At 45.3% G+C, this 25,871-nt stretch overlaps 1 protein-coding gene across 3 annotated transcripts in view; it reads left to right on the plus strand.

The window, feature by feature from the left end:
- Nucleotides 1–25,871, plus strand: part of LOC121577845 (arf-GAP with GTPase, ANK repeat and PH domain-containing protein 1) — a 37,558-nt gene that overhangs the window by 7,177 nt on the left and 4,510 nt on the right. The window contains exons 1-17 of one of the 3 annotated variants that reach the window (XM_041891777.2): nt 45–3,073; nt 7,744–7,802; nt 8,022–8,109; nt 10,425–10,510; nt 10,772–10,913; nt 11,200–11,334; nt 11,510–11,631; nt 11,855–12,019; nt 20,187–20,273; nt 20,550–20,654; nt 20,988–21,153; nt 23,136–23,258; nt 23,383–23,520; nt 23,968–24,027; nt 24,627–24,778; nt 25,085–25,175; nt 25,530–25,752. In XM_041891777.2, coding sequence (XP_041747711.2) covers nt 1,912–3,073; nt 7,744–7,802; nt 8,022–8,109; nt 10,425–10,510; nt 10,772–10,913; nt 11,200–11,334; nt 11,510–11,631; nt 11,855–12,019; nt 20,187–20,273; nt 20,550–20,654; nt 20,988–21,153; nt 23,136–23,258; nt 23,383–23,520; nt 23,968–24,027; nt 24,627–24,778; nt 25,085–25,175; nt 25,530–25,752 — 3,104 coding nt within the window. In that variant the 5' untranslated portion in view covers nt 45–1,911. Of the gene's footprint in view, nt 1–43; nt 3,074–7,743; nt 7,803–8,021; nt 8,110–10,424; nt 10,511–10,771; nt 10,914–11,199; nt 11,335–11,509; nt 11,632–11,854; nt 12,020–20,186; nt 20,274–20,549; nt 20,655–20,987; nt 21,154–23,135; nt 23,259–23,382; nt 23,521–23,967; nt 24,028–24,626; nt 24,779–25,084; nt 25,176–25,529; nt 25,753–25,871 lie in introns of those variants that run through there. The other 2 variants (XM_041891778.2, XM_041891780.2) reach the window with 2 other exon arrangements.

A 25,871-nucleotide genomic window follows, 5' to 3' on the forward strand; every position in this document is an offset into this window, starting at 1 on the left:
GCTACCCTCCTGTCTGTTCCTCTCTCTCTCCTCTCTACGCATCCCCTCCCTTTTCTGTGCCCCAAGATTTATGACCCATTCAGTTTGTTTTCAAACCACCTTATTTATTTGTTGGTTATACCCTCCCCCACACATACTCTCCTGTTCATTTCTCTCCTATCCTCCTCTCTCTCTCTCTTTCTCTTTCCTCCCTCGCTCTCTCCTTTCATTCATCCCTGTGACGTCTGTGGGATTTTTCAACTATTTTTTTTCCTCCAGTGCATCATCGCTCTCTCCCTCTTTCCTGAGAGGCAGGATGGGAGGGGAGAGAAGGAGAGAGAGAGCGGGAACTGCCCGGAGATTGCCTGAAAAAGAGAGCGTGAGGGAGAGAGACAGAGAGAGCAAGTGATGGGTAGGAGGAGGCAGAGGTTTTTGTCCTCTTTGTTTTGTCTGATCCGACACGAGCCACAGAACGTGTGGGCTTGACCGAGGACAGGCATCTCTTCCAGGACGCATCACCCTCAGCCTTCCCCTCTGTCTGTCTGCCTGCCTGGAGCTGAGGCTGGAGCTGGATTAGCTGTTGGCTAACGGAGAGGCTAGTGGCCCTGAGGAGAGCTGGAGGAGGAAAGGAGGAGGGGCTGAGCTGAGCCAGTGGGCTTGCGCTCTGCTTCACAGACACATTTTATTGACTTGCTAATTGCCTGAGACACCCGGAGGAGAGGATGCAGTGAGGGAAGGGAGGGAAGGAACCTACTGTACATAAGAGTATTACAGGCAGAGGAACAGAGAAACAGTGACTGTGTTCTGCCTATCTGGCCACCATCTCTGCTTCTCTTTGCTGGGGGAATTACAACAGATGTTTGCAGCCTGCCTTTCATTGATCCATGCGACGTGCATACGTGATTCATGCATGACATTAGTGTGTCTTTGCCTCGCATGCAGTCGGAAGGAGAGTCTCGCCACCACACGCTTTGCGACACGTAAATGATTTCCATATTTATGTTTTTTCTCATATTTACCTTCAAAATGTTTTTCCTCTGCTGGGTCAGCTAAAGCGGTTGTTTGCTGTGTTGCCTGCTATGTCTGGTTTGTCTTTACCACGGTACATACCCTTTGGTGTCTGTGACGGTGCGACATAAAAATGGCAACAATTATTTGTTAACCAATCAAATGTAATGGGAATAGGAAAATAAGAAGTTTCTGAAGCGTACAATGGATATTCTTCAATAGAAATGAAGAAATGATCTGAAGAAAAGCTTACAGACTGAAGACTGGCTTGAGGCAGTTCATCTTATGTGCTTTTGTGGAGTGGGGAACTACGTAGTACAGTCTTGGTGGAGAAATGGACCAAGCTCATTTGTTGACTCTATCATAATTCCAGACTACCCAGTCTCAAACATCAAGATCGTGGAAAGCAATCTCAGATCCCTGGCTTTGGGCTGTATAATTAATCTTGCGTATGGAGAGAGGGAGGGAAAGAGAAAGGGAGGATTGTGAATGAACCCGTGGAGGCGTCCAGTGGCGTCTTTATGCATCAGCAAAGAGGAGGTGAAAAACTACAGTCTAGACTTAATTCAGTAACTTAGCCTTGTTAAGTATGCTCCACTAATTCAAGATACTTTAGAGTGATTCTCTGTCTTGCTTGTGCTGACTCTTGAGTTTTCACATCATGGGTTCAGAAGCCTGAAGAAGCAATCCAGCAAGACTCCAACCACCTCTTGACAAAGTTACCATTCACCCACATCAGACGTATCCCTACGCCAGGTAGTTTGACAGTACCATCTGACTGGTGTCTGGCCTGGCTGTTGTCTCTGTGGTGAAGCCTCCGGCTGTGGTTTGCTATGCCTGTTCCCTGTGGGTCTGTCTGGGTCAGAGCGAGGGCGCTGCCACTCCGCTGAGGTTGGTCTGCCTGTCTTCCAGCCTGCCGCCCCCATGAGCCACGCGGGCACCCTACAGAGACGCACCACCTACCTCATCTCCCTTACCTTGGTCAAGGTCGAGGCTGTGGGGGGTGATGGAGGGTCCATCGGGCCCCAGCCACAACGGACCCTTGCTCTGGGGAGAGCAGGAGTGGAGGGCCCAGAGGATGAGGAGGATGAGGAGCTGAGCAGGACCACTGAGGATGAGGGAGGACATGCATGTCCCGAGGGGGACACAGAGATGGAGGAAGAGGAGCAGGAGGACTTTGGGAGGCCTGTTCAGGAGAGGGAGAAGCCTGAGATGAAGGCGAGAGAGAGTCGTGGTCCAGGCTCCTCAAAAGATGTCTTGTTGGGGACTAAGAGCAAGGAGTCTCCCCTCTTACCGAAGAATGTGAAAGACCAAGTGAAGGGACTTGCAGGGGTGTCAGATGTCCCCTCAGTGGGAGGGCTGAGGAGAGAGGGAACCCGCCCTAAAACAGAGCTCTATAGGGAGCCACCCATGCTGTTTCCAAGGGGCGAGGAGGTGATGGGCAACCCAAGCAACACCCTCTCCCGGGGCAGCATGCCCATCACCGTACCGCCCAGGCTCATCCAGAGACCTGAGGTCCTGATGAGGTCACATGCCGGGGGCGGTGCTGTAAGCCGGCGGGAGTTGAGGGAAGCCAATCAGAGTATGCCTCCATCCGCCAAGAGTCTGGACCGCAAAGACAACCGCATAGGGGACCGGTCGCCAATGACAGCTGCTGTGGCTTCCCTGGGACCTTACCGGGCGTCCTGGGCGGACAGTGACGGCAGGTCCACCCTCCTTCGCCAGGGGGCCCCCGTGGGGGGAGGGTTTACGGACGTGGTGACCAGGGAAAGCCCCCGAGGGGACCGGCTGAAGACAGGCTCCACCTCCCTGCCAGCCCAACCCACCCCCCAGATGTCCAAGCCGCCGAGGAAGGGCAAGAGCCGCACTCTGGACAACAGTGACCTGCACTCCCTCTCTGAGGACCTGAAGAAAGGGAAGGACAGCCAGGGTCAGGGGGGGACCACCCAGCGCGCCCCCGCCCGTGACCGCAAGATGCTCAAGTTTATCAGTGGGATCTTCACAAAAAGTACAACTGCGCCTCCCAGCTCCAACACAGCGCCCCCTATCTACACGCCCGTTCAGAGGGGCTCTAGTGAGGAGGAAGGTAAGATATCGTCCATACCCAACTAACCACCATTCCCCCCCACCAGGGCTAGCTGCCCTTCCCATTCCATTTCAGACTTTATTATGGTTTGCCGTACCATCTTACTCTAATGGTTTACACAATGCTAGTGCAGTAAGCAGGTGCTAGTGCAGTAAGCAGGTGCTAGTGCAGTAAGCAGGTGCTAGTGCAGTAAGCAGGTGCTAGTGCAGTAAACAGGTGCTAGTGCAGTGTGGTCTCATTCCAGATGGTTGTCCATCATCAGTCCCTATTGGCCAGAAAACCTCACACTGTAGGTCAGGATGCACTGTGCAAGGATGTGGTGAAGAAAAGGAGGTTGAAGACCTTGAAGAGAGAGGGCAAGCCTTGGGCTGCGTCCAATATGGCACCCACCCTATTCCCTTTACAGTGCACTACCTTTGTCCAGAGCTCTATGGGGCCTGGTCAAAAGTAGTGCACTACATAGGGAATAGGGTGCCATGTGATGCATTCTTGGTCATAAAAGAAGATGAGGCTTATATATTGGAGTTATTGAATGGCCACTATGCCTCGATGGACCCTCAGAGAGAATTGGAATTACAATGGGGAAATTGCATTATGCATTATAATCCGTTCACACATAGTCACATACTGTATATAATACAGAAGATATCACTTGAATGATGATGCATTCATGTGATACAGTAAAATGAGCACATCCACTCATAGGTCCAGTTGGGTGTTAGGCATGAAAGAGGTTGAATAAGGAGAGAGGACAACCTGCATACGCTTCTCCTGCTCCCAAGAGTAATGGTTCCGCCAATGAAAACCTACTTGGCCTAAATTTCTCTCCAACTCCAAGCAGTCACAAGAAAACGTGAGAGAGCCCACCGTAATCAAATATTCAGATTTCACTCTATTTTGCGAATGTGCTGTTGTAGACGTGTGTGATGAAGGAGTATGTAGGATTGGTGTAAGTGCTGAATAATTTGTCAGGAGTAAGTGGGACATGAATAATTAAGGGTGGGAGTACACAGAGCTGTGTTCTTCTGAAGGGGAGGAGTGAGGGGGCAGGGGTGAGGGAGGGAGGACGGAAAGGGATCCTTCCTGCTCTGCTTGCAGAGTTAATCAACATCCAAATCAAACCCATTAACTCAATGACTCCACATTGGGATTGGGTGAACAAGAGATACAAAGCCATTTACATTTTGGGGGGCATTTCAGTTTGATTGCAAAATATTTTATTGCAGATGGTGTCAATCAGAGTTTGGGTAAGGTAATTCAGTTCATGAAAAAAATCAACATTTTGGGAGATTTTCAACGTTTGAATTGTATTTTGTTAACTCAGTAAATATGATGTCTGTCTTATATCCATATCATCAATATTAATCAATATAGTATGTGTGTTGATTTACAATTGTGTAAATGTGTTCACACACACACACACACACCACTGTATGTATGAGAGCATTTATTGTGCTGAGAGCCAGGCAGTTTCTGGAAGAAGGGTTGCCATGGCAACAGCAAGCGGCAATAGATGCTATTTGGTTGGCGATGTGACGCTGGAAAGGGGGGGTTAGAGAGAGTGGGGTAATGGAGAGAGGGAGATACCGATAGACATACAGACAGACAGAAATTGTCCGGTGGGGGTTGGGAAGGGTACCAGGATTTTGTTTAAATGTAATCTCTCCTGAGAGCAAGAGTGGAAGAAAGTGGTGGCTGTGTTACCATATTGTCACTGAGGTGTGGCTGGTGCGCACAGCAAAGCACAGGCAATATATAATGTGTGTCTGTGGAGACTCCCTCACTGCTGGTGTGTCCCCACAGAGAGAGGATTCAGTGTCTGAAAGGATCACACTGTCTGACTGGAGTTGGCTTCAACACAGCTTTACCTCCAAAGGCCCTTTTGATTGAGGCAGTGTCATCATTTATATGGCCGTTTGCATGTGTGTGTGTGCGTTTGTGTGTGTGTGTGTGTGTGTGTGTGTGTGTGTGTGTGTGTGTAAGAGGCTGTTTGTTGCCCAAATCAGGAATATGTCCACAGTTGTGTGTGTGCGCATACGTTTGTGCTTGTGTCCATGTACAAGCGTATGTGTGTGTATCTGCAGCCCTGCAGAATGAATCTGCTTGTTCATCTTTTGAAGCTTTTTATTTCCCATCCATAACTTCAGTCTTCTTTTAAAGGGGAAGTTTACATAAAATCTAACATTTCCCAATTGATTCCATACATTGAAACTACACTGAATAAAAAATAAACGCAACATTCAACCATTTCAAAGATTTTACTGAGTTGCATTTCATATAAGGAAATCCGTCAATTGAAATAAATTCATTAGGCCCTAATCTATTGACTTCACATGACTTACATGTGTACAGATATGGATCTGTTGGTTACAGATACCTTTAAAAAAAACTGTAGGGGCGTGGATCAGAAAACCAGTCAGTATCTGGTGTGACCACCATTTGCCTCATGCAGAGCGACATCTCCTTCGCATAGAGTTGATCAGGCAGTTGATTGTGGCCTGTGGAATGTTGTCCCACTCCTCTTCAATGGCTGTGCGAAGTTGCTGGATATTGGCGGGAACTGTACATGCTGTTGTACACGAGCATCCCATACCAGAGCATCCCAAACATGCTCAATGGGTGACATGAGTATGCAGGCCATGGAAGAACTGGGAAATGTTCAGCTTCAAGGAATTGTGTACAGATCTTTGCAACATGGGGCCGTGCATTATCATGCTGAAACATGAGTTGATGGCGGCGGATGAATGGCACGACAATGGGCCTCAGGATCTCGTCACGGTATCGATACATTTTCATCGATAAAATGCAATTGTGTTCGTTGTCCGTAGCTTATGCCTGCCCATACCATAACCCCACCACCACCATGGGGCACTCTGTTCACAACGGTGGACATTCCTGCAGTCAGCGTGCCAATTGCACACTTCCTCAAAACTTGAGACATCTGTGGCATTGTGTTGTGTGACCAAACTGCACATTTTAGAGTGGCCTTTTATTGCCCCCAGCACAAGGTGCACCTGTGTAATGATCATTCTGTTTAATCGGCTTCTTGATATGCCACACCTGTCAGGTGGATGGTTTATCTTGGCAAAGGAGAAATGCTCACCAACAGGGATGTAAAGACATTTGTGCACAACATTTGAGAGAAATAAGCTTTTTGTGCCTTTGGAAAATTATTTCAGCTCATGAAACATGGGACCAACACTTCACATGTTGCTTTTATATTTTTGTTCAGTATAGTTAGGTGGAGTTTTCTTCTCCCCCTCTCTCCCCTTGCAGTCTAACCCTGTGTTGTTTAGGGTCCCAAATGGCACCCTATTCCTTGTATAGTGCACAACTTTTGACCAGGGACCATAGGGCTCTGGTCAAAAGTAGTGCACTATATAGGGAATAGGGTGCCATTTGAGATGCACACAAAACCTTGTAAAGGAATTTCACATTTATTCTATGTGTGCTCTACTGCATATTGTATTCCCATTAGTCTTCAGGCCAACATCTGAGCAAATGCACTCTTAGGTCCTGTGTGGCTCAGTTGGTAGAGCATGGCGCTTGCAATGCCAGGGTTGTGGGTTCAATTCCCACGGGGGACCATTACAAAAAAGTATGAAAATGTATGCACTCACTACTGTAAGTCACTCTGGATAAGAGTGTCTTGCTGAATGACAAAAATGTAAAATGTAAATGTTATTGATTGACTCTGTCATGATGAGGAATGGGATTGGCATCCACTTTCAGGATCTTACAGTACCTACTAGTCCTCTTCTTCTCTGCTATGCAGTAGTGTGACTTGACTTGATCCTCTTGGCCCCCATGTGAGCATAGGGTGTCCTCCATGAATCTCCACCTCACTCTTTTCTGTGTGATGGCTATTGCGTAAGTATATAGATAGAAAATTATGTGACTTCAATACAAGTCTCTACTCATTGGCAGTTACCTGTTGTGAGGACCCCTGTCTGTGCTTTTCAGATATTATTGAACACCTCTGGGTGATGCAGTGAAATAACATTTACCCAGTAATTATGATGCTCGGAGGACATCCAAGTTCTCATTCCACTGTGGACACAGAAATGTTCTCTCTCTCTCTACACCTCATTTTTCAGCTTTCTGCGCTGCATCAAAATGATGGTGAAATCTACTGAGGCTTGTGTTGGAATTTTGGATGAATAAAACTAATGGAGAATGTTTGGTAATCATCTCACATACACGCTCAGGCACACATACGTACACACACGTGTACACAAACACGCGCACACACACAACCACACACACACTGGCACGCTCGCTCCGCCTCCGTCCACAGAGCTGCTAATGAACTTGAGCCTCACTACTGAGCCTGTGCAATTAATTTGCACTCGTCCTTCGCGGCTCTACCTCATTCCCTTGCTCCCTCTCTCCGTCTTCCCTTCCCCCCTTCCTCACCTAACACTGTAGTCTGTGCCATCTGGACCTGTGACAGGGTGCGTATGGCGCGGCACGGCATTCCTCACAGCTTCAGAGTGCTGTAGAGCGAGACGGCCGGTGACTTTGAAAGTTTCCCCTGTTCTAAGCAGGCTGTAGACAGGAGGCAGAAAGGGAGAGGGAACACGTGATCACGACATTGACCTTATGTTTTAATCAGTCTCCCTCTCTCTCTCTCTCTCTCTCTCTCTCTCTCTCTCTCTGTGTGTCCACAGCGGCGTGCGCTAATAGTCAAGAATGGACCTTCAGTCGAACCGTCCAAGAGCTCCGTCTGGTGAGAGTGATGTTGTTGTCATTGCTGTTGTCATACCGCTGGAATAGGAAATGGGTGTAGTCTTGTTTCTGCTTCAACAGAGACAACGACAGTGATAGTGTATAATGGAATACTGTGATGATAATACTAGTAAATAGAAGTAGCTGTTGTAGAGTATGATAAACATGTCACTATATTAGAAAGAGTGGGGTAAACATATCCTTCTGTGTATGTGTCCAGGGGGTGTTGGGAGGTCTCCGCAGTGGGAAGTCAGCCCTGGTCCACAGACACATGAGCGGGAGCTACCAGCCCATGGAGAACCCAGAAGGTGAGTTTGACACAGCGTTAATTTTGGCACTCTTTTTTTAGATTTAGTCTTGTCTTAGTCATTTTGACTAAAATATCATTACGTTTTAGTCAAAGTTTTGTCATTTGAATAATGATTTAGTCTGGTTATTGTCAAAATGACAAAAACAGTGGGCCATTTTAGTCAACTATAAATGCATTTATTTTGCATCATTAACCTATAGTAAACATAAATCACTGACTTCCATGTGCACAAACATACTTAGCCTTGTCCTACCAACATATTGTTCTGCATAACATCCTATCGCATGATTCTCTTCCCAACAGCCAAATTTAGCAGAAGAACACCCCTTGACATACTGCAGCTATATTGTAATCAAAGTTCTGTCATAAGTAGTGGTCTGATAGGTTGCTGCAAACTAACTAGCTAGCATTACCAATCTGTTATTACCTGAGCGTATATATTGAGATGATGCACTTTCAGATGTCTCTTGAGGTTGGTAGTATTTTCCGCATCAGCTTGTGGGTGCAAACACTGTCTTCCACCTAGCTATATTAAGATGAATGTACTTACTGTAAGTCGCTCTGGATAAGAGCATCTGCTAAATGACTCAAATGTAAATTGAGACGTTGCATTCAGTCTTGTTTGAATCAACACGATAATAAAGTGGCTCCAAACATTGCCCCCTTTGTTTTTTATTCTTTGGTGCTTTTTACCCCTTTTTCAGTGGAACCGTCCAAGAGCTCCGTCTGGTGAGAGTGATGTTGTTGTCATTGCTGTTGTCATACCGCTGGAATAGGAAATGGGTGTAGTCTTGTAAATTGAGACGTTGCATTCGGTCTTGTTTCTCCCCAATTTCGTGATATCCAATTGGTAGTTACAGTCTTGTCCCATCGTTGCAACTCCTGTACGGACTCAGGAAAGTCGAGAGCCATGCGTCCTCCGAAACACGCCCCCCCCAAGCCGCACTGCTTCTTGACACACTGCTCGCTTAACCCGGAAGCCAGCCGCACCAATGTGTCGGAGGAAACACTGTACAGCTGGCCACCGAAGCCAGCGTGCATGCGCCCGGCCGCCACAAGGAGGCGCTAGAGCACAATGGGACAGGGACATCCCAGCCGGCCAAACACTCCCCTAACCTGGACGACGCTGGGCCAATTGTGAGCAGCCTCATGGGTCTCCCGGTCGCGGCCGGCAGCAACACAGCCTGGGATCGAACCCCTGATCTGTAGTGACGCCTTAGACCGCTGCGCCACTCGGGAGGCCCACTCATTGCCCCCTTTTCTACCGGGAGCTTGTACCACCGGGAGAGTAGCCAAGGCGTGTGCCTTATTTGCATCAATGATTTGTTGCCGCCAAATTGGAAAAAGGTTGCTGGGCAGAGAGGTGACTCGTGAATGACCTGGACATGGTATTTATTTTCCACTAATAACAGCATTCCAACATTGCAATGAGAAAGCCTTACAATTATGTCATGTATGCTTTTGATGGGACCAAACAAATAACACTGAAAAGCTCTCAATCTCTCCAAAAATTCTTGTCCAGTCCACTTACTAGTCAGATTTTAGTCACAGAGATAATTTCGTCCCGTTTTCATCAAACCGAAATGAAAAATATTTTTTTCTGGGTCTATTTAGTCAGTTATAGTCTCGTCAATTGCCACGGGAAAAATAGGTGTTTGACTAATATCTTTGTCACTATTTTCGTTGACGAAATGAACACTGGTTTGACATCATACCGTGTACTTAAGCCTTAAGGCATTCCTGTATAGAAAATACTACTGTATCACTTTCTTTCTTTCTTTCTTTCTTTTCTTTCTTTCTTTCTTTCTTTCTTTCTTTCTTTCTTTCTTTCTTTCTTTCTTTCTTTCTTTCTTTCTTTCTTTCTTTCTTTCTTTCTTTCTTTCTTTCTTTCTTTCTTTCTTTCTTTCTTTCTTTCTTTCTTTCTTTCTTTCTTTCTTTCTTTCTTTCTTTCTTTCTTTCTTTCTTTCTTTCTTTCTTTCTTTCTTTCTTTCTTTCTTTCTTTCTTTCTTTCTTTCTTTCTTTCTTTCTTTCTTTCTTTCTTTCTTTCTTTCTTTCTTTCTTTCTTTCTTTCTTTCTTTCTTTCTTTCTTTCTTTCTTTCTTTCTCTTTCTTTCTTTCTTTCTTTCTTTCTTTCTTTCTTTCTTTCTTTCTTTCTTTCTTTCTTTCTTTCTTTCTTTCTTTCTTTCTTTCTTTCTTTCTTTCTTTCTTTCTTTCTTTCTTTCTTTCTTTCTTTCTTTCTTTCTTTCTTTCTTTCTTTCTTTCTTTCTTTCTTTCTTTCTTTCTTTCTTTCTTTCTTTCTCTCTCTCTCTCTCAGGGGGCAGGTATAAGAAGGAGGTACTTGTTGAAGGCAACAGTCACATTTTGCTGATCAGGGAGGAGACAGGACCCCCGGATGCACAGGTAGGTGGAGGCTTTACTGACTACAGACTGATGAGTAGTGAGTCCCCCTTAAAGCACATGGAGTTGACAGGGGTTCACTCTGACACAGTGATATGAATGAATATGTTGGACTGTTTAACTCTTCTCACCTGTTATTTTTATGTTCTCCTCTGACAATTCTCTCTTTCACTTATTCTCTCCCCATTTGTCTCCTCTTCCGTCCCCCCACCTCCCCTCCTCTCCCCTACCCCACCCTACCCTACCCTCTCCCCTCCTCTCCAGATGGCTAGCTGGGTGGATGGGGTCATCCTGGTCTTCAGTCTGGAGAACGAGGCCAGTTTCCAGGAAGTGTACAGGAACTACAGCGAGCTTGGCATCCACCGTAACATCGCTGAGATCCCCTTCATAGTGGTGGGAACCCAGGGTAAGACCCCACCCATACCCACTCTCTATGACAGGGGTGTGCAAACTTTTTCAGCTTGAGACCCAAATGAGAAATCGACTGTCCTCACGTGACCCAAATTGTCCTATAGATGCATTCTCATAACTTGATGCCCACCTCTCACATGTCCAGGGCCCACTTTGGGTCCCGACCCATAGTTTAAGAAACCCTGCTCTATATTATACTAAAGATAGCATCTGTATGTGTTTATAAAGGTTTATTAAGGTTTTCAATGGGATGTAGTTGATGTAGTTCCTCCTTCCTCCAGATAAAATCACCAGCACCAACCCTCGGGTGATAGAGGATGCCAGGGCTAGACAGCTGTGTTCAGACGTGAGGCGCTGTACCTACTACGAGACATGCGCTACCTACGGCCTCAATGTCAACCGCGTCTTCACCGAGGGTGAGGACACACACACACACAAACACACACACTGCTCCTTGTTCTGTTGTTTCAGTACAATGTAGCTGGAATTTGAATCAATAAACCAATTTGAAATTCATCTATAGCGGCATCTAGAAAGATGACTGTCTAAGGAGAGTAATGTTTGTATTTGTCCTCTCTCTACTTACCACAGCTGCCCAGAAGATCATGGCAGTGAAGAAGCAGGCAGCTCAACTGGCCTCCTGTAAATCCCTGCCCAACTCCCCCAGTCACTCTGAAGGCTCTACCCCAGTGTCAGGAGTCTTCCCTGGGCAGGTACAGCAGCAACTCTGGCCTCTAGTCCTTCATACTGGAGATAAGACACTGGTCCAAATTAATAGGATGGTACTGTTTGACCAGATTTTTGGACCCGATTTTTCCACATATTCAGCTGTCTTTCTTTGCTCTATGTAATCTCTCTCTTTTCTCCTTTTTGCTGTCTGGCACTTTCTGTTTCTTTGTTTTTGTTTCTCTCGCTCTCTGTGTGTCTCTCTCTCAGGCCAGTAACGGTGGTCAGAGCAGTGACTACTCATCCTCCCTACCCTCCACCCCAGTGATCAGTCATAAGGAGATTGGTGGGGCAGCAGGGGGGGAGAGGCTGGGCAACGCCACCCCAGGGTCTGTCCGCAGTGCCAACCGGCGACGCACCGGCTCCCGCTTCACGGTAACATACCAACCAACCACACACACACACTTTTACTGACTTAGTTTCCTCATTGACCCATCCATAAGGTCCCCTGTGCTTTCTTTGAAATGTAATCTTCTTAGCTCTGTTCATGGATTATAGTCCATCTCTTGTGCCTTTTCCTTCACTCTCAGTCTGTATAATAGTTCTCTCTCTCTCTTTCTTTCTTTTTTTCTTTTTTTTTCTTAGGGGGTAGATCAGCTTTAATATTTCAGATAGATTGTAACTTCCATCAATGCAATTGTCTGCATCACTTCCAATCCTCCATATGGTTTTTTTCTCGCAAATATATATATATATATATATATACAGTGAGGGAAAAAAGTATTTGATCCCCTGCTGATTTTGTAAGTTTGCCCACTGACAAAGAAATTATCAGTCTATCATTTTAATGGTAGGTTTATTTGAACAGTGAGAGACAGAATAACAACAAAAAAATCCAGAAAAATGCATGTCAAAATGTTATAAATTGATTTGCATTTTAATGAGGGAAATAAGTATTTGACCCCCTTTCAGTCAGAAAGATTTCTGGCTCCCAGGTGTCTTTTATACAGGTAACGAGCTGAGATTAGGAGCACACTTTTAAAGGGAGTGCTCCTAATCTCAGCTTGTTACCTGTATAAAAGACACCTGTCCACAGAAGCAATCAATCAATCAGATTCCAAACTCTCCACCATGGCCAAGACCAAAGAGCTCTCCAAGGATGTCAGGGACAAGATTGTAGACCTACACAAGGCTGGAATGGGCTACAAGACCATCGCCAAGCACCTTGGTGAGAAGGTGACAACAGTTGGTGCGATTATTCACAAATGGAAGAAACACAAAAGAACTGTCAATCTGCCTCGGCCTGGGGCTCCATGCAAGATCTCACCTTGTGGAGTTGCAATGATCATGAGAACGGTGAGGAATCAGCCCAGAACTACACGGGAGAATCTTGTCAATGATCTCAAGGCAGCTGGGACCATAGTCACCAAAAAAACAATTGGTAACACACTACGCCGTGAAGGACTGAAATCCTGCAGCCCCGCAAGGTCCCCCTGCTCAAGAAAGCACATATACAGGCCCGTCTGAAGTTTGCCAATGAACATCTGAATGATTCAGAGGAGAACTGGGTGAAAGTGTTGTGGTCAGATGAGACCAAAATCGAGCTCTTTGGCATCAACTCAACTCGCCGTGTTTGGAGGAGGAGGAATGCTGCCTATGACCCCAAGAACACCATCCCCACCGTCAAACATGGAGGTGGAAACATTATGCTTTGGGGGTGTTTTTCTGCTAAGGAGACAGGACAACTTCACCGCATCAAAGGGACGATGGACGGGGCCATGCACCGTCAAATCTTGGGTGAGAACCTCCTTCCCTCAGCCAGGGCATTGAAAATGGGTCGTGGATGGGTATTCCAGCATGACAATGACCCAAAACACACGGCCAAGGCAACAAAGGAGTGGCTCAAGAAGAAGCACATTAAGGTCCTAGAGTGGCCTAGCCAGTCTCCAGACCTTAATCCCATAGAAAATCTGAGGAGGGAGCTGAAGGTTCGAGTTGCCAAACGTCAGCCTCGAAACCTTAATGACTTGGAGAAGATCTGCAAAGAGGAGTGGGACAAAATCCCTCCTGAGATGTGTGCAAACCTGGTGGCCAACTACAAGAAACGTCTGGCCTCTGTGATTGACAACAAGGGTTTTGCCACCAAGTACTAAGTCATGTTTTGCAGAGGGGTCAAATACTTATTTCCCTCATTAAAATGCAAATCAATGTATAACATTTTTTGTTGTTGTTATTCTGTCTCTCACTGTTCAAATATACCTACCATTAAAATTATAGACTGATCATTTCTTTGTCAGTGGGCAAACGTACAAAATCAGCAGGGGATCAAATACTTTTTTCCCTCACTGTATATACATACATACACATATACACATACATACACACACATACACACACATATATATACATACATACATATATACAGTGGAGAGAACAAATATTTGATACACTGCCGATTTTGCAGGTTTTCCTACTTACAAAGCATGTAGAGGTCTGTAATTTTTGTCATAGGTACACTTCAACTGTGAGAGACGGAATCTAAAACAAAAATCCAGAAAATCACATTGTATTATTAGACTTTCAGCTCCCTCCAAAGATGTTCTATTGGGTTGAGGTCTGGAGACTGGCTAGGCCACTCCAGGACCTTGAGATGCTTCTTACGGAGCCACTCCTTAGTTGCCCTGGCTGTGTGTTTTGGGTCGTTGTCATGCTGGAAGACCCAGCCATGACCCATCTTCAATGCTCTTATTGAGGGATGGAGGTTGTTGGCCAAGATCTCGCGATACTTGGCCCCATCCATCCTCCCCTCAATACGGTGCAGTCGTCCTGTCCCCTTTGCAGAAAAGCATCCCCAAAGAATGATGTTTCCACCTCCATGCTTCACGGTTGGGATGGTGTTCTTGGGGTTGTACTCATCCTTCTTCTTCCTCCAAACACGGCGAGTGGAGTTTAGACCAAAAAGCTCTATTTTTGTCTCATCAGACCACATGACCTTCTCCCATTCCTCCTCTGGATCATCCAGATGGTCATTGGCAAACTTCAGACGGGCCTGGACATGCGCTGGCTTGAGCAGGGGGACCTTGCGTGCGCTGGGGGACCTTGCGTGCGCAGGGGGACCTTGCGTGCTGCAGGATAATGTGCTTCTTCTTGAGCCACTCCTTTGTTGCCTTGGCCGTGTGTTTTGGGTCATTGTCATGCTGGAATACCCATCCACAACCCATTTTCAATGCCCTGGCTGAGGGAAGGAGGTTCTCACCCAAGATTTGACGGTACATGGCCCTGTCCATCGTCCCTTTGATGCGGTGAAGTTGTCCTGTCCCCTTAGCAGAAAAACCCCCCCAAAGCATAATGTTTCCACCTCCATGTATGGTGGGGATGGTGTTCTTGGGGTCATAGGCAGCATTCCTCCTCCTCCAAACAGGGCAAGTTGAGTTGATGCCAAAGAGTTCAATTTTGGTCTCATCCGACCACAACACTTTCACCCAGTTCTCCTCTGAATCATTCAGATGTTCATTGGCAAACTTCAGACGGGCATGTATATGTGCTTTCTTGAGCAGGGGGACCTTGCGGGCGCTGCAGGATTTCAGTCCTTCACGGCGTAGTGTGTTACCAATTGTTTTCTTGGTGACTATGGTCCCAGCTGCCTTGAGATCATTGACAAGATCCTCCCATGTAGTTCTGGGCTGATTCCTCACCGTTCTCATGATCATTGCAACTCCACGAGGTGAGATCTTGCATGGAGCCCCAGGCCGAGGGAGATTGACAGTTCTTTTGTGTTTCTTCCATTTGCGAATAATCGCACCAACTGTTGTCACCTTCTCACCAAGCTGCTTGGCGATGGTCTTGTAGCCCATTCCAGCCTTGTGTAGGTCTACAATCTTGTCCCTGACATCCTTGGAGAGCTCTTTGGTCTTGGCTATGGTGGAGAGTTTGGAATCTGGTTGATTGATTGCTTCTGTGGACAGGTGTCTTTTATACAGGTAACAAACTGAGATTAGGAGCACTCCCTTTAAGAGTGTGCTCCTAATCTCAGCTCGTTACCTGTATAAAAGACACCTGGGAGCCAGAAATCTTTCTGATTGAGAGGGGGTCAAATACTTATTTCCCTCATTAAAATGCAAATCAATTTATAACATTTTTGACATGCGTTTTTCTGGATTTTTTTGTTGTTATTCTGTCTCACACTGTTCAAATAAACCTACCATTAAAATTATAGACTGATCATTTCTTTGTCAGTGGGCAAACGTACAAAATCAGCAGGGGATCAAATACTTTTTTCCCTCACTGTATTATAGTTGTGGTATTCAATTTTGGCCTTCTTTCCAAAATCAAGTTTTGACTCCATGATATAATTGTCAGAATGATTGCTTGCATAGGCCAGCACTTGAGGGCCCGCTTCAAATACAATTGCAATTCAGACAGAATATATGCAATAAACATTCACACCCCTTGATTTTTCCAAATGTTGTTTTTACAGCCTGAATTTAAAATATATTAAATTGGGATTTTTTTGTCACTGGCCTACACACAATACCCCATAATTTCAAAGTGGAATTATGTTTTTAGAAATGTTTACAAATTAATTTAAAAAAAGAAAAGCTGAAATGTCTTGAGTCAAAAAGTATTCAACCCCTTTGTTATGGCAAGCCTAAACAAGTTCAGGAGTAAAACTGTGCTTAACAAGTCACATAATAAATTCCATGGACTCACTCTGTGTGCAATAATAGTGTTTACCATGATTTTTTAATGACACCCTCACCTCATTGATGCTTGGCAAGCATATAATCCTAAAGCAAAAGAGTACACTTTCTACTCAAACAGGCATAAATCATTCTCACAAATTGATTTAATACTATTATCTACACCTCTATTTTCTTTAATCAATATATATATATTTTTTTACATATGAGCTTGTCTGACCTCACTGTATGTATGTGTATATATACAGTGGGGAGAACAAGTATTTGATACACTGCCGATTTTGCAGGTTTTCCTACTTACAAAGCATGTAGAGGTCTGTAATTTTTATCATAGGTACACTTCAACTGTGAGAGACGGAATCTAAAACAAAAATCCAGAAAATCACATTGTATGATTTTTAAGTAATTCATTTGCATTTTATTGCATGACATAAGTATTTGATCACCTACCAACCAGTAAGAATTCCGGCTCTCACAGACCTGTTAGTTTTTCTTTAAGAAGCCCTCCTGTTCTCCACTCATTACCTGTATTAACTGCACCTGTTTGAACTCGTTACCTGTATAAAAGACACCTGTCCACACACTCAATCAAACAGACTCCAACCTCTCCACAATGGCCAAGACCAGAGAGCTGTGTAAGGACATCAGGGATAAAATTGAAGACCTCCACAAGGCTGGGATGGGCTACAGGACAATAGGCAAGCAGCTTGGTGAGAAGGCAACAACTGTTGGCGCAATTATTAGAAAATGGAAGAAGTTCAAGATGACGGTCAATCACCCTCGGTCTGGGGCTCCATGCAAGATCTCACCTCGTGGGGCATCAATGATCATGAGGAAGGTGAGGGATCAGCCCAGAACTACACGGCAGGACCTGGTCAATGACCTGAAGAGAGCTGGGACCACAGTCTCAAAGAAAACCATTAGTAACACACTACGCCGTCATGGATTAAAATCCTGCAGCGCACGCAAGGTTCCCCTGCTCAAGCCAGCGCATGTCCAGGCCCATCTGAAGTTTGCAAATGACCATCTGGATGATCCAGAGGAGGAATGGGAGAAGGTCATGTGGTCTGATGAGACAAAAATATAGCTTTTTGGTCTAAACTCCACTCGCCGTGTTTGGAGGAAGAAGAAGGATGAGTACAACCCCAAGAACACCATCCCAACCGTGAAGCATGGAGGTGGAAACATCATTCTTTGGGGATGCTTTTCTGCAAAGGGGACAGGACGACTGCACCGTATTGAGGGGAGGATGGATGGGGCCATGTATCGCGAGATCTTGGCCAACAACCTCCTTCCCTCAGTAAGAGCATTGAAGATGGGTCGTGGCTGGGTCTTCCAGCATGACAACGACCCAAAACACACAGCCAGGGCAACTAAGGAGTGGCTCCGTAAGAAGCATCTCAAGGTCCTGGAGTGGCCTAGCCAGTCTCCAGACCTGAACCCAATAGAAAATCTTTGGAGGGGAGCTGAAAGTCCGTATTGCCCAGCGACAGCCCCGAAACCTGAAGGATCTGGAGAAGGTCTGTATGGAGGAGTGGGCCAAAATCCCTGCTGCAGTGTGTGCAAACCTGGTCAAGACCTACAGAAAACGTATGATCTCTGTAATTGCAAACAAAGGTTTCTGTACCAAATATTAAGTTCTGCTTTTCTGATGTATCAAATACTTATGTCATGCAATAAAATGCAAATTAATTACTTAAAAATCATACAATGTGATTTTCTGGATTTTTGTTTTAGATCCGTCTCTCACAGTTGAAGTGTACCTATGATAAAAATTACAGACCTCTACATGCTTTGTAAGTAGGAAAACCTGCAAAATCGGCAGTGTATCAAATACTTGTTCTCCCCACTGTATGTATATATATATACAGTGAGGGGAAAAAAGTATTTGATCCCCTGCTGATTTTGTACGTTTGCCCACTGACAAAGACATGATCAGTCTATAATTTTAATGGTAGGTATATTTGAACAGTGAGAGACAGAATAACAACAACAAAATCCAGAAAAATGCATGACAAAAATGTTATGAATTGATTTGCATTTTAATGAGGGAAATAAGTATTTGACCCCTCTGCAAAACATGACTTAGTACTTGGTGGCAAAACCCTTGTTGGCAATCACAGAGGTCAGACGTTTCTTGTAGTTGGCCACCAGGTTTGCACACATCTCAGGAGGGATTTTGTCCCACTCCTCTTTGCAGATCTTCTACAAGTCATTAAGGTTTCGAGGCTGACATTTGGCAACTCGAACCTTCAGCTCCCTCCACAGATTTTCTATGGGATTAAGGTCTGGAGACTGGCTAGGCCACTCTAGGACCTTAATGTGCTTCTTCTTGAGCCACTCCTTTGTTGCCTTGGCCGTGTGTTTTGGGTCATTGTCATGCTGGAATACCCATCCACAACCCATTTTCAATGCCCTGGCTGAGGGAAGGAGGTTCTCACCCAAGATTTGACGGTACATTTCCCCGTCCATCGTCCTTTTGATGCAGTGAAGTTGTCCCGTCCCCTTAGCAGAAAAACACCCCTAAAGCTTAATGCTCCCACCTCCATGTTTGACGGTGGGGATGGTGTTCTTGGGGTCATAGGCAGCATTCCTCGTCCTCCAAACACGGCGAGTTGAGTTGATGGCAAAGAGCTCGATTTTGGTCTCATCTGACCACAACACTTTCACCCAGTTCTCCTCTAAATCATTCAGATGTTCATTGGCAAACTTCAGACGGGCCTGTATATGTGCTTTCTTGAGCAGGGGGACCTTGCGGGTGCTGCATGATTTCAGTCCTTCACGGCGTAGTGTGTTACCAATTGTTTTCTTGGTGACTATGGTCCCAGCTGCCTTGAGATCATTGACAAGATCCTCCCGTGTAGTTATGGGCTGATTCCTCACCGTTCTCATGATCATTGCAACTCCACGAGGTGAGATCTTGCATGGAGCCCCAGGCCGAGGGAGATTGACAGTTATTTTGTGTTTCTTCCATTTGCGAATAATCGCACCAACTGTTGTCACCTTCTCACCAAGCTGCTTGGCGATGGTCTTGTAGCCCATTCCAGCCTTGTGTAGGTCTACAATCTTGTCCCTGACATCCTTGGAAAGCTTTTTGGTCTTGGCCATGGTGGAGAGTTTGGAATCTGATTGATTGCTTCTGTGGACAGGTGTCTTTTTATACAGGTAACAAACTGAGATTAGGAATACTCCCTTTAAGAGTGTGCTCCTAATCTCAGCTCATTACCTGTATAAAAGACACCTGGGAGCCAGAAATCTTTCTTATTGAGAGGGTGTCAAATACTTATTTCCCTCATTAAAATGCAAATCAATTTATAAAATTTTTCACATGCGTTTGTCAGGATTTTTGTTGTTGTTTTTCTGTCTCGCACTATTCAAATAAACCTACCATTAAAATTATAGACCGATCATGTCTTTGTCAGTGGGCAAACGTACAAAATCAGCAGGGGATCAAATACTTTTTTCCCTCACTGTATATATACATCCATACACACACATCCTTTTTAAAATTATATTTCCCTTCATTACTTTCCAACCCCACCACCCCTTCCCCAATTGGAGTAAACTAGTGAACAACAACGCTTAGGCCTCTACTTCCAGCCCATACATACTATTTACATTTTATGGACACAGTCAAATTCTACAATAATTATATTTTGATTGGTTTTACTCCTGAACTTCCTCCGTTCATTTTCATGATGTCCATCTGGTTTCTTTCTTTCTTTCTTTCTTTCTTTCTTTCTTTCTTTCTTTCTTTCTTTCTTTCTTTCTTTCTTTCTTTCTCTCTTTCTCTCTTTCTCTCTTTCTCTCTTTCTCTCTTTCTCTCTTTCTCTCTTTCTCTCTTTCTCTCTTTCTCTCTTTACCTGTTTATTCTTGTTGTTTGTCTTGTGCCATGTCTGCAGGGCCGTAGGGGTAGTGACTCAGAGAGGAGGAGTACAGACGGTAAGACAGGAGACCTGGGCAGTGGACGCTCCATTCCCATCAAACAGGTAGGTGACAGACAGTACATCCTGTAGGAGCTGGATGCTCCCCTCTGTAGAGAGGAACTCACAGTAATCTATAGGAGCTCACCACAGACAATGAACTAACATCATGGAGCTAGGAGAGGGATTTGACTTACCTTTGAGAATTTTGTTGAGGAGGATTTTGTGGAAGCCTGCTAGGCTCTTTTGGCATAAGGACGAAGGATAATAAAGAACAGATAAAGAATGTGTCTTATCCTGGTCTCCTCTCCTCTATCCCTCATCCCTGTCTCCCTCCACCAGAGTATCCTGCTGAAGCGCAGTGGGAACTCCATCAACAAGGAATGGAAGAAGAAATACGTCACGCTGTCCAACAACGGCATGCTCTCCTATCACTCCAGCGTCAACGTGAGTCAATGCACTGACACAAAGTGCTACACTATATTCCAGCTGTTTGTAATGACACACATAAAGAGCTGATCAGGGACATACATTTATGATAGAGCTTCCACATGACCTGACAGGAAAAACCTCTGGCTCTATGACAAAGACTTTGGAGTATGGTTGGATATTGAATCCCATTGAATCCCAGAGTTGGCTACAGTGTTATAGTTTGTGTAACCTGCTGAACCTGATGAACACTGTATTGAATCTCAGAATGGGTTTGGACCATGCTACAGTGCCACTATATATGTTTGAAATATCTGCTTTAATGGTTGGCCTTTCCCCCTGACCTGGCAGGATTACGTGCAGAACGCCCATGGGAAAGAGATGGACCTGCTGAGGGTGACTGTGAAGGTGCCAGGGAAACGCCCGCCCCGCGCTGGTGCCGTCCCTTCCTGTGGCCCTCCGCCCGGCCTCAACGGCATGGTCAAAGATGTCCAGCGGCCTGACGGGGCCAGCGCGGGTGAGAGGGGCTCAAATAGGGGTGTGCCGACATGGCCATACTCGTATTTGTAATTGTATCTGTAAATTTACAGTTGATAGTCGGATCTGAGGATATTCGTGATCGGAAAAAACGTAAGTGTTTTAATATGCCTAAATAGATGTTGGCAAAATACTCACTGCAAAAAAGCTGCAGATTAGGAGCAACACGCGGAAGAGGTGTGTGTGTGTGTAGTCCCGTTTAGCTCAGTTGGTAGAGCATGGTGCTTGCAGCGTCAGGGTTGTGGGTTGGATTCCCATGGGGGACCAGTATGAAAAAAGTATTAAAATGTATGCACAAAATGTCACTCTGGATAAGTGTCTGTTAAATGACTAAAATGTAAATGTAAAATGTGTCTTTGTGTGTGTCCTCAACTTGCAGCGAGCAGCCAAGTTTGCTGTCACTCAGTCAGAATGCGCATCAGTGTTTCATATTTTTTCCCTACTCTTGCCCCGCTTGTTAGATATTATGCACATTAATAGCTTGATAGCAAACGTCCTGGCCATGTGATTTATTATAGTAGCAGGCAGCAGCAATCTAAATGATCAGACCGAAAACATGCAAGGAAATCTGATTGGGTGGAATTATGAAGGGAGTGGACGGAGAAATACAATTTCACTCTATCCAATCAGAGCAGCAGGATCAACGTACAGCCCTCCCTTCTCTTTACAGCCAGCCAGTTGAGTTATTTAGACCACGTAGAACCTTGTACATGACTGACTAGCATGAGAAAGATGCATGCTGGCATTTGAAAATTACTTTTTTTTCCGATCACGGATAATTACAAAACACACTTATAATCGTATCTAGAAAATTGCCCATATCCGTTACGATACTCGTTTTGTCCGACCACTCGGCACATCCCTAGGCTCCACAAGGACAGCCAATCTCTCTCTTTATCCCTTTTTCTCTCCCCTTCTATTTCTCCTTCTCTCTGAACCTAATCTAGTGCATACTCTCTCTAGCCATCTTGGTGTCTCATTGTTTTGCCATCATTCTCCCTGTAACGTATTATTTTTCAAACCTTTCTTTCATCCATCTCTCTCATTGCACTTACAGTGCCTTTGGAAAGTATTCAGACCCCTTGACTTTTTCCACATTTTTGCCTTATTCTAAAATTTATTAAATAAAACATTTTCCTCAGCAATCTACACACAATACCCATTAAGCATGGTGGTGGCAGCATCATGCTGTGGGGATGTTTTTCAGTGGCAGGGACTGGGAGACTAGTCAGGTACGAGGCAAAGATGAACGGAGGAAATTACAGAGAGATCCTTGATGAAAACCTGCTCCAGAGTGCTCAGGAACTCAGACTGGGGTGAAGGTTCACCTTCCAACAGGACAATGACCCTAAGCACACAGCCAAGACAACGCAGAAGTGGCTTTGGGACAAGTCTCTGAAAGTCCTTGAGTGGCCCAGCCAAAACCTGGACTTGAACCCGATCAAACATCTCTGGAGAGACCTGGAAATAGCTGTGCAGCAACGCTCCCCATCCAACCTGACAGCGCTTGAGAGGATCTGCAGAGAAGAATGGGAGAAACTCCCCAAATACAGGTGTGCCAAGCGTCATACCCAAGAAGACTCGATGCTGTAATCGCTGCCAAAGGTGCTTCAAAAAGTACTGAGTAAAGGGTCTGAATACTTATGTAAATGTATTATTTCAGTTTTATTTATTTATTATAAATTAACAAACATTTCTAAAAACCAGTTTTTGCTTTGTCATTGTGGGATATTGTGTGTAATCAATTTTAGAATAAGGCTGTAACTTAACAAAATGTAGAAAAAGTCAAGGGGTCTGAATACTTTCCGAAGGCACTGTATGTCATAGAACAGAAATAATAACTTGACAACTTTTTTTGTGATCTACATTACAATATCTATACATTATTTGCTTTGATCACTGAATTGTCATGAGTGTCTTTATGTAATATCTCTTTGAAATGTGATGCTCTCTCCACCAAAGTCCCTGGTAGTGGTAGTACCCTCCTGCCAGTAGAGGAGGGGGCGGGAGGAGGGTTGTCTCCTGGGGGGAACAGAGGGGTGCAGCGCTGCCCCTCTACTCTCTCTAACAAGGCCCAAAGCGTGGGTACGTACAACACTCTGGTCCTCTGTGGACTTATCTTATTTGAGTCATTGTGGATATTAGTTATTTTTGTACTATTATACCATATGGCACAAACTTATTTCCTGTGGTTGTGTGACTGTGGCAGACTCTGCCATCGAGGGGGTGTCCAGCCCCTCCTCCTCTAAAGATACAGGCCCCGCCTCCCCAATGGTTGACAGGAAGAAGCATCGCAGGAAGAAGAGCATGAACCAGAAAGGAGACATAGCCATTGGCCAAGCAGATGGTAAGCTTCCAACACAGTGTATACAGGGTTTAGTGAGGTGAAACATTCAGAACATTGCAGATATAAATGTATGATATTCAATAAAATGTATGTGAGATCAGATGATCCCTACTCATGACAGATAATCATATCTGTTCTACACATTACATTTCTATCTGAACACTGCACATTAAATTCTGCCACCGTATAGACTTTGGATGAGGAAAAACTTCATTTGAGAGTGAATCAGAAAGAGGTCAATACTGAACAGATGTATAAAGAAAAAGCTTAGTCTCATCTCAGTCTTTGCCCTGCTGCTAGAATTTCTACTTATTCTCTCCAAAATATCAGCCTTTATCACTTTGATCTATTGTCTCTCCCTCTCATTTCCTCCTGTGCTCCTTTATTCTCTCTCTCTCTCTCTCTGCTTCCCTGGGATGTCTGATCTGCTAATCTCTTACCCTGTAGCAAAGCGCAAAATGTGGAAACTAAAAAGCTTTGGTAGCTTAAGAAACATAAACAAGACAGGTAATGAGGAACTCTCTGTCTGTCTGTCTGTCTGTCTGTCTGTCTGTCTGTCTGTCTGTCTGTCTGTCTGTCTGTCTGTCTGTCTGTCTGTCAGCCCTGTTTGTCTGTCTGTTTCTGTCTGTCTGTCTGCCTGCCTGCCTGTCAGCCATGCTTTTCATCCTGTCTGTCTTGTCTGACTGTCTGCTTTTCTGTTTGTCAATTTTTCTGTCACTGTGTCTGCTTTTATTGAGCAGCCTCTTGAGCCTGTCTCTAAGATAAAGCACCTACTGTATCTCCATTCATTAAAAGATTTCTCTCCATATACTCCATACATCTTCATTTGTCCACCATGACAGCAATGCAATATTGCATGCCGATGTCTACTTAGCAGGTACGTGTTGTTTGGAGATCCACCACCAATCATCATTGTGATGGAGGAAGTAACCCTCTGAACCCACTGTGTGGTACTTTGTCATAAGTTTATCCTGCATGTGACGTGATTGGACCCAATGTTGTTTTCCTGGTCAGGTCGCATGGTCAGGGAAAAACTCAGGGCCCTATTTATCATGATTTGACTGTCTCTAATACAAGCCTGTGTACTATATGTGTTCTGTTATCAGACGAGGATAACTTTGACTTTCTGATCGTGTCGAGCACGGGCCAGACGTGGCACTTCGAGGCCCAGAGTGTGGAGGAGAGGGACTCCTGGGTGACAGCCATCGAAAGCCAGATCCTGGCCAGCCTGCAGCTGTGTGAGAGCAGCAAGAACAAGGCAAGGATGCAGACGTACACACACACACACGTACACGCAGACACACACACACACGTACACGCAGACACACACACACACACGTACACACACACACACACGTACACACACACACACACACACACGTACACACACACACACACGTACACGCAGACACACACAAAGACACACAAACACACATGCACACACACACAAACACACACACAAACACACACGCATACATGCACGCACACACACACACTGTGGAAAAAGTGTTTGTGTTGGAAACCAGCCGTTACTGAGGAGACTAATTGTGCGTGTGTTCCACAGGCTCGTAAGAACAGCCAGAGTGAAGCTGTGGCACTGCAGGCTATCCGTAACGCCAAGGGCAACAGCCTCTGTGTGGACTGTGAAGCACCTAGTAAGTCATTTATTACGGATGGTTGTGTCTCTCTGTGCTGCTCTCTTAATATCTCTCTATTCTCTTTCTCTTTCCTTTCGTGCTCTGTTGCTTTTTCTGCTTTCTTGGTTTGTCATCCATCTTACTGATGTCATTGAGCTTGGTTTTCAGTGTGGGTGGAACCCCCTCCGTTCTCCATATCCTTCCACTCTTTCTCCCATATAAATCCTACCCAGAATAAAGCTGTATTGTAATACCGGTACTCTAATCCCATCTCTGTATTTCCTCTCTGTTAATCCTATGCATGCACTGTACTGTACACGGTTTAGTCTATTATATAGTCTGATCCCAGACCTGCTGTCACTCCTCTTTCAGACCCAACGTGGGCCAGTCTGAACTTGGGGGCTCTGATCTGCATTGAGTGTTCAGGGATCCACAGGAACCTGGGCACCCACCTGTCCCGTGTCCGCTCTCTGGACCTGGACGACCTGCCCAGAGAACTCACCCTGGTGCTGGGCGCCATCGGCAACCACCTGGCCAACAGCATCTGGGAGGGACGCACGCTGGGCCGTCGAAAACCCACGCCCGACGCCACCCGGTGAGGACTGGGGGACAGGGGAGAGAGACACTGAGGGACAGAGTATAGGACACATAATGTGTGAATAAGTGGCAAGTTGCTGGACTGCAGTTGCAGTATTAGTTGTAGTTGTTGATGTT

Source organism: Coregonus clupeaformis, unplaced genomic scaffold, assembly GCF_020615455.1.
Source record: "Coregonus clupeaformis isolate EN_2021a unplaced genomic scaffold, ASM2061545v1 scaf0005, whole genome shotgun sequence".
Taxonomy (NCBI): domain Eukaryota; kingdom Metazoa; phylum Chordata; class Actinopteri; order Salmoniformes; family Salmonidae; genus Coregonus; species Coregonus clupeaformis.